Consider the following 9,344-nt stretch of genomic DNA (forward strand, 5'->3'; position numbering starts at 1 on the left):
TGGAAGTTCGCCACTGCTGCATAGGGACGTGTGGTCGGGAAGATTTAATGATGAATCAACTCATTGAGTATCGTCGTTCGTGCTTTCCATATCACACGCATGATTGATTCAGACTGTTCAATGCAGTATTTGTTTGTATTAATTGCATGGTTATAAAATAAATCGTGGTGACTTGTATTTGTGGATAATGTTGATAGGCATCTTCATTGCAAAGCTCGTACTCATAACAAACTTTGCTGCAAAAAGCCGGTTTGCGAAGGAAAGCAACTGCTATTGGGTTATTAGTAGTGTAGTGACATATGACGTCACTATTATGTCGGTACTGTACGAGCGGACACATGACGTCACTACCATGTCGGCTCGGTATGGGGGCTGTAGGCGGGTGTCACGGGGGTCGTGTCAGGCCATGGCACTCCGCGTGAACCCAACAGGACACGTGACCGGATAAAGGGGGGCCAGGGGCCCCAGGGGGAAGCCTGGGGGTCACATGGTTGGGAGCCCGGAACTTCCCGAAGGATTGAGAAGGGGGCGTGGCCTGGGGCGGAGCCACGCCAGAGTGGTTATAAGCGGGGTGTGAACGGGGAGCTGGGCTGTTCTACTCCGGGATGAAGACGCCATGAGAAGTCCTCAAGTCTCCGATCGTCTTCTTTGGTTCTTTCGGTAAAGTCACGTAGAATGAGAATAAAATAAAACAATAAAATTCTCACGACGTTTCGGCCACAACACAAGTGGCCTTCTTCAGGTGAAAGGGACAGACCTGTTTTTTTAATTGAAGCTCTGTCGTCCCAACAGGTTTGTCCCTTTCACCTGAAGAAGGCCACTTGTGTTGTGGCCGAAACGTCGTGAGAATTTTATTTTATTATTTTATTCTCATTCTACGTGACTTTACCGAAAGAACCAAAGAAGATGAATCCTTGCAGTCACGAAAGCTTTAAATCGATATTCTCTGATCGTCGTTTGTGACCAGGCAGCCGTCACCTGCCCTGGGTCACGCTGTGTAGTGTTCCCCGAGTGCTAGTGAGATTTGGAAGGTGTATTGAACAAACTTGAAATTTGGCATGTGGGTAGCTTCCAGACTGTACACAATGCAAAAAGTATAAAAAATAGACTTTTGGATTTTTTTTGGGGGGGGGGGGGCGCAATAATGGATATAATTTGCACGGCAAGTGAGCGGTGACGTCACATCTGATGTCAACCGCATGCAAATCCTGGGGGAAGCCGGGTAGTAAAGCTAGTGTGTTAATAGTGTTGCCTCCAAGTCGAGTGTGCGCCTCAATGTAACCCATTACAGTAGTATAAATACGAGGCTGCTAAGAGGTGTGCAATCGTTCACCCATAAATGTCACGAATTGCCACGATTATTGGTCAAGATTTGACTCAAGAATACATATTTTTTTTCTTCTCGTTTCTAACACCTATATTGATTCTAAAATGTTCTGTCACTTTGTATAATACTTCCACTCCGTTTGCCTCGATATAAAATGTACATCATTAGCATAATTAACAAATAATTTCCCACAAGTCTGTATGACCACTGCAGCCTCATACGCCCATACATGTACCTCCATCTCTCTCCCCTCCTCCCCATCTATAACGCAGCCCGTGACACTTGCGCTCTGTGTAGCTTCACCGCCAGTATCGCCATGGCTCTTGCGAAAGTAATCTCATCCATGAAAGCCACCAACTGCTTCCTTCAACAAAAGGAGACATTGGAATGGAGAAGTGCTCATCTACATTGAAGCCCTTAAACTGGTTGTATAAATTCCATAGTCATAGGACTGTGGTCAGTTTCTCAAGAGAGAAAACACTGTTTTACTACCCACAACCCAACAACTATAATTATATTCTTAGTTTTTTCGGTAAAGTCACGTTGAAGAGAAACAACAAAATAACAAAATATATATAAAACAATAAAAAAAAATTACTTCATGAGACCTCCTTTGCCAGTAGGAAAATATGATAGGTTTTTCCCCTTTTTCTGGCAACAAAACTGAAACCTTTTTAGAAGGAATCATGTTTACATTAACCACAATACCTGCAGTCAGAATGCAAACAAAAAACACAATCTGATAATGTATGCATTGTCCTTGAAATTGATTGGTCCACACCAACTTAATAAAATAACGCCTTTTGGCGTGTTCGACCAGATGACGCCAAAAGGCACCAGTAAGGACATGGTGTGGACCAATCAATTTCAAGGACAATGCATACATTATCAGATTGTGTTTTTGTTTGCATTCTGACTGCAGGTATTGTGGTTAATGTAAACATGATTCCTTGTAAAAGGTTTCAGTTTTGTTGCCAGAAAAAGGGGAAAAAAATCGATTATTAATTATTATTACCATTGATCAAAATCTGCCATGTCTGACTTGTGCCCCATTCTGGCCTCTGGCAGACGGAGACAGTTCATGGAGCGACGCTCCAGTGGGGAAGCGGTGAGGGAGATGCTGCTCTTCCACGGCACCAGCAAGGACATGGTGGAGCCCATCTGCCTCCAGAACTTTGACTGGCGCATGGGTGGCACCCACGGCAACAAGTATGGCAAAGGTAACGTGGACTGCGCATGTCCTCACACACACACTCCAGATTGCACTGCATTTCAGATGCAGTTTAGTCCTCAGATATAACCCAGAAATACTGTACACTATTGTAGTTGTTGAATCTGGAAGATCTGCACAAGCATGGATGTGTATTTACTTACAAACGATTACTTATCTAGTAATTTAACAAAATGTATTTTGACTACTCAATACCTCTGTGTGCAATAGCCACGATTGACAAAAGTTGACATCAATTTTTATATAAAAAAATTCTGTTCCACACCACGAGTATCACACAAATAACATGATGAATGTATTTTAAGATCTTTCATCCATATGATTGTAGATAACTTAATAAAATAACTATTTCGTTTCCCCAAGCCATTTTCTTAGATAACAGTAAGAGTCAAGCATACCATTTATTAATTACCTTCTTAAATCACATGGTCCTAATGGCCAGGAAATTTTTTTTTGCACAAAATCAGAATAATTACAAATGCTGCATGGGAATACCAGGATTTTTTTCCATAAGACTAGTGAACCTGAGACTGCAAAAATGAGTTAACCATTTCTCCATTCAATTGGGAAATGCATGCCAGCCAGCCACTAAGTTGTTGATGTTTAATGTACTGGAAGCCCAATATAGTGAGCTCAGACACACAACGCTAAACAACAGATGGCACACGCTGCAACGGCCCGAGTTCTTGGCCAGATAAAACATGAAGTGTCCTTTGCACACATCAGCACCCTTCTAAAATTAAATCTGGCTCGTATTACATAGAGGGGACGGGGGGGGGGACATATGATATCGTCATTGGGTCGCGTTTGGTATTTAACAAGACAAGAGGGACTAATTAATGCGAGCCGCACATCACGGGCAACATCACATGTGACCAGTAAACATTGACCCTGAAGGGCAAGTCCTTACCCCACAGTTTTTAAACTGAGATTCAGGTATGGCCATAAGTGGTAGGAACACCAGGACCAAATGGAGCGTACATACTCTCTCCAGCTGCCGAAGACACATGGATGAATCATTTGGTGACAGGGAAAAAGGGGTGACTACATAAAAGATATTTTTCATATTTCTTGTGCAACCAACAACAGATGTGGACATCTCACGCTTTTGGAGGAATGCCAGCAGAAGCTTAAATGAGAGTGCTTATTATAGAAGACAGCTAGAGTCTACACTCGCGCGATGGAGCAAACTCTTGACTGCGATTTTCATAATAACCTGTGAAAAGCAAGAGTAACATTGGATATGTTACTTGGGTGTACATGATAACATAATCAATAAGCTAACAATATCAGTCACATACCTATCTGATAATAGGTTTTTCCCCTTTTTTCTGTCAACAAAACAGGTGTTAAGATGTTAAAACACCAAACTGAAACCTTTTACAAGGAATCCTGTCTGCATTAACCACAATGTTTGTGGTCAGAATGCAAACAAAAAACATACTCTGATAGTATATATGCATTGTCCTTGAAACTGATTGGTCCACACCAGAGACTGCTTTCTTTTGAGCCTCGTATCAAACGGTGTGCATATATTATCAGAGTATGTTTTTTGTTTGCATTCCTTGTAAAAGGTTTCAGTTTGGTGTTTTAACATCTTAACACTTGTTTTTGTTGCCAGAAAAAAAGGGGAAAACCCTATTATCATATTTTGGTACTGGCAAAGGAGATCCCATGACACATACCTATCTCTCAACATCATAAGAAAATAATTTTACACTTCCCATCGGACACAAGGCCTTCTGGAAATGTATAATTTCAGCAGTATTGATTCAACACATGCAAACTCGGGACCGGTTACAATCCTTCTCTTGCTCCCCTTTTTAATTAACTAAAACTCTTTTAGATTTTACCGGATAAGGCCCACTGAGCTATATAGCTCTTTTTCAGAAGTGATCTGGCCACAAATGATAGCCCAATGAAGTGGCTTATCATGTCGAAATTTATAGCAGCCAAATACTCTAGACGCATGTTTCTAAATGTGGAGGGAAAACCCGGAGGACCCGGAGAAAAATCCACACGCCCATGTGGAGAACATGCAAACTCCAAATGTACAGTAGGCATCAGGCTCGGGATCGAACATATTGCCACACTAACCCCTATCCCCTGGCAATCCTCAAATCCATACCCCTACTAAAGGGCACACTGCATTAGACACCCAATATAGAGTGATTCCCCTTGGGGAAAACTTGGAACACGTTCCACTGACTTGTGCTGTGGCTAGTAATGAATGTAAATCACTGGGGGTGGAATTAAATAATGACTCCACCACAATACCTCACATATACACTCAATATACACACAACTCAATACACTTAATGATCAAAGATAATGGATTAACAAAGGACTGTGAATGATACTAATAATTATTTGAATTCTTAAAGTTCAAAGGAAAATATAAAATACAGTGATAAAGGCTGCATGCCCAGATAACAATTATGTCTCGATCGCCAAGTGCGGACAGTGCAAGACTGCTGACCATTTTGGTAATAATTTACAGCCGTTTGTCATTTCACCGCCAATGAACGCCTCCCCATAACTCCGTCCGTCTTGCAGTGGTGTTTTTGACCATGTTTCACCATGCAGGTCGACGAAGGTGGGGGGGGGGCAAGACCTGTGAGTCAAACATCACTCCGCCGTTTGCCGTGGCCAGGGTTTGTCATAACCGTGCTTTAGAAGCCGTTCTCATTTTGCAACGTAGGTATTTACGTTTGACACTGAAATACTTCATCAGGCTGTCACCTCATGAAGCTGGTTGTAATCGCCAGCGAAACTTCACTACTCGAATTGTAAATGTTATTGGGTTTGATCTCCAACACACACCGGTGTGCTAAAGTAGTGACTAATTGGTGAGTTTTGTTTCCGTGACAAACCTTACTAAATTGGCTGCATCGGGGTGGTGACGGCTTTAACCACACATTTATATTTACGCGATCTCACCCAAAAAAAGCCTCTTATGGGTAGGTATTTCATTACCAAGTTGTGTCCACCACGTGGCGCGGTGCTCATACTGTGCTTTAGGCTGCTACTTTGGCCGAGACGCTCGCCTCGCTCACCGCTACGCCAGCGCGGGCAAGGCCGGGGGCACTACGTGCCACATGTTCGTGGTGAGCGTTCTGGTGGGGCGCTTCACTCGCGGATACTCATCCTACCTTCGCCCACCTTCACGGGACGACACCAAGACCAATTTATACGACAGCTGCGTCAACGACGTGAACGACCCCACCATCTTTGTGATTTTTGAAAGCAGCCAGGCCTACCCGGAGTACATCATCCAATACCGTGCAGACTGAGTGGCGAGGGGGCTAACGATGCTGCCAGGAGCTTTGTCCATCAAGTTTCCCTGTGGTGATTCTAGACTCCAAATGGCATTGGAGGTTTTAAGCAGCACATGTTGTTGTTAAACATTAACTATTGCTCATTGACTTCATACTTTCTCCAACTGTCCCAGAGACACACACTTATGATTTACAGTAGCTGCATGTTCAGTAGTTTCCTTTTGGCGATGATTGCGGCTGCTGTCCCCCGTCTCCTCCGTCGCAATCGTACTACTACCCCCCGACTGCTCTGTCGGGTTCGGGCTACTGACCTCCAATTCCTCGCCCCCCTGTACCCCCGACTTTGTTGCTGCCCGCGTAGGCATGTTTCAATTGGTGGGGCCGACAGCTTTACGTTTACGACGCGCCACGCGGGCTCAGTAGCGGGCGTGCTGCGGTGAGCGCGCTCGCGAAGCAAAACCCCGTCCCGTGTGCAAACGAAAGGGTACAGCGTGCCGACGCAGGACTCCGCGGTCGCACCGAGCGCCCACGCACGGGGCTCGAGGTCGGGGGTCAGAAGTCAGGGGGCGTCCACCGTACGCGCGCCACTGATTGGAGGGAGTCACTCCGCCCCGATTTAAAGGCCGTTTAAACAGCCACGCGTGTACGCGAACACCAGACGCTAAACTCTCCTATTCACTGTAAACAGCCGCGTACGCACGCGAACACAAAGCACTCCACCCTCCTCTTCACACTCACAACGACCACACGACACAGTTTATCCTCTACTGGCAGTTTTATTCCCCGCGAATCACCCGCTAAACTACGCGTGTTTATGTGGGTCAGCAGACTCTAGCCTATCCCTCGGGGATCCTGGACTCAATTTATCCTGCCTGTCCCTCCGCTTTCTTCCCACTGATTAATTAGCCCACACTCACCTTACTCCCAATCTGATGCGCCGGAAGCTGTGGAAGGCGATGCTGTGCGTCGACTCCGTGGAGAATTGGGCCTGGCTGTATGGAACTTCGTCACACGGACGACTCGAACGGCTGGCTCCAACACCCCGCTGCTCTCGATGTCTTGAAGGACCCTCCCTACTGCCTGAATCCCCCTCCTTTTATCCTACCTGCAACAAAGGAATTCCGCTGTTTCGCCCCCTTGCCCTCCCGTCCAATCAGGGGCTCGGATTTTCCCGCCCTTTTGATATTCGGATCCTAGCTCTGGTGACGTCACCACAGTGGTCCCCTCGACGTCCGCTTTCTGTTCTTCCCACTATCCGCCCACTGACCCGTGTTGCGTGTGTGTGGTCCCCTCTGCGGTGGCTCAACAGCCCCTGCCGTGACCATGCAATTATACTATCAGGTCACGGCGCCGTGATGCACGTCAGCCTCGGGGGTAGGTCGCCCAATTTCCCGGCCGCAGGAAACCATGAAGCTTGATTCCATCAGGGGCTTCTGGACGAAAACCTGTCGGCCAGGTGACTCCCCCTCGGGCCCTATGTGGGGTATGTGTGTATTCATGCGGGGGGTGGCGAGGGGCGCGCAGCGTCAGCGTCGTCACTCTCCAGTGGCGGCGTCACAGCGGTGGGCACGGCCCCGACAGAGCGGCTCCGCTGCGGCGGCACCACATGATGACACACACTTAGAATTCACGATTTGAAGGTGCAGGGTTAATTTTTATACCTCCTAGTTTTACTAGCCCCTGCACACCCAGGCGAAGCCAGGTCCGTCTTCCCGCCAACTCTCTCCAGCACCTTTCCCACCCCATCCCCCACCATAGGTTATGCACACACAAAAAAAACAACTCAACACGCTCGTCAATAACACTGCCTTAAAATAAATATATTCTACATCATGGGACCTCCTTTGCCAGTACCAAAATATGATAATAGGTTTTCCTCTTTTTTTTGTTCTGGCAACAAAACAGGCCTTTTGGCGTCCTCTGGTCTAACACCGTTTGAGACGAGGCTCAAAAGAAAGCTGTCTTGGTGTGGACCAATCAGTTTCAAGGACAATGTATATATTATCAGAGTTTTTTTCTTTTGCATTCAGACTACAAGTATTGTGGTTAATGCAGACATGATTCCTTGTTAAAGGTTTCAATTTGGTGTTTTAACATCTTAACACCTGTTTTGTTGCCAAAAAATGGAGAAAATCAAATATATTCTGGGCAACGTTTCAGGCAATCTCCCTTCTTCATAACACAAATAGTTATGCAGGTGGGTTTGATGCAGAGAAAATGCTGGCACATCGAAGATTGGATGCCAATCAGGGAGGTATAAATGTGAGAGGCAAGGTCAACTGATAGCAACTGATATTATGCCATAAGTAGTGGCTCCGGTTCTGTGTCTGCACGTACATTGCCTTGATATGGGGCAGGACGTAAGTGCCCCAAGCACACCACACATCATTGATGATCATTTCTCATCTCAGGCGGGACTTTGTGACTGTGTTCATGCAACTGCACAAGTGGTTCACCGATCTTACAAAACCTCTCGAGAAATGTCCACCTGCTAGAGCGATGAGTTGATCATTCAAACACAAGCACCGTATCTAATGTTGCCTCAATAAACTTGTTAATGCATAGAACATATTAAGATAAAGTGATGAATACTAAATATATATTCTTAGTCAAAGGGGATTTCATATTGATGGCCTTGTGTCCAACTATATGTTTGCTAAGTGCCTTCAAAAACCCAATATCTGTTAATATTGCAGGTAATTTCGGATTGTAATTCAGCTTTCATCGTTGCATGTGAATGAAACATTTATAACATTTATAGTTATACCCGTCCTATCATGCGTTACATTGCTCAACATAAACACAAAATAAACAATCCACAAGTTTAAAGTAATTGCATGTTGTGATTGCCTTATATGAATATTTCAGGGAAATACTATGAGGATAATTCAAATGCTGAATAAATATCCATCTGCCTACATGATATGCACAGCTGGTATTATGTGATGTAGCATTTCGTGAGTGATGGTATGATGTCAGACGATGTGATTTAATTGAATTGTTGCGGTCAAATGATACTTCACCACACTCGTCAATGCAGGCTGGTGAAGGTGGGGAGCATAGGTGTCAGCAAAGAAGTACAAGACAACATTGGGACAATGAGACAGAGACACCGAGAGAAAGACAAGGAGACAGACACGGAAACAAAGAGACGGAGAAAAGGAGACAGACACCGAGAGAGAGGAGACAGAGACATGTAAAAAAGGAGGCAGAGACACCAAGAGAGAGACAAGGAGATGAAGAAATACACAGGGATATAGAGACACAGAGACCAGGAGAGAAATAGGTATACAGTAGATATATAGACAAACATGGAGACACAGACAATAATTAAGAGACCAGGCGATAGAAATGAGACCACACATATAGACTTAGAGACAAAGAGACAGGTATAGACACGGTGAGTGTAACATAGAAATAAGGAAATTGAGAGTTGGGGTGGTGAGAATAGAGATAGGCTCGGCGGAGAGCTAGTGAAACAGAAATGGTGGGAAACAAGGCACGTTGT

At 45.1% G+C, this 9,344-nt stretch overlaps 1 protein-coding gene across 3 annotated transcripts in view; it reads left to right on the plus strand.

Annotated features, from left to right (window-relative positions):
- Positions 1-8,754, plus strand: part of LOC116942296 (E3 ubiquitin-protein ligase MIB2-like) — a 64,095-nt gene extending 55,341 nt beyond the window's left edge. For all 3 annotated transcript variants that reach the window (XM_076067112.1, XM_076067113.1, XM_032954019.2), the window contains exons 21-22: positions 2,396-2,547; positions 5,580-8,754. In XM_076067112.1, coding sequence (XP_075923227.1) covers positions 2,396-2,547; positions 5,580-5,851 — 424 coding nt within the window. In that variant the 3' untranslated portion in view covers positions 5,852-8,754. The remainder of the gene's footprint in view (positions 1-2,395; positions 2,548-5,579) is intronic.
- Positions 8,755-9,344: the final 590 nt, after the last annotated feature.

This window comes from Petromyzon marinus, chromosome 14, assembly GCF_048934315.1.
Source record: "Petromyzon marinus isolate PM22_M1 ecotype Great Lakes invasive population chromosome 14, UKy_Petmar_22M1.pri1.0, whole genome shotgun sequence".
Classification (NCBI taxonomy): domain Eukaryota; kingdom Metazoa; phylum Chordata; class Hyperoartia; order Petromyzontiformes; family Petromyzontidae; genus Petromyzon; species Petromyzon marinus.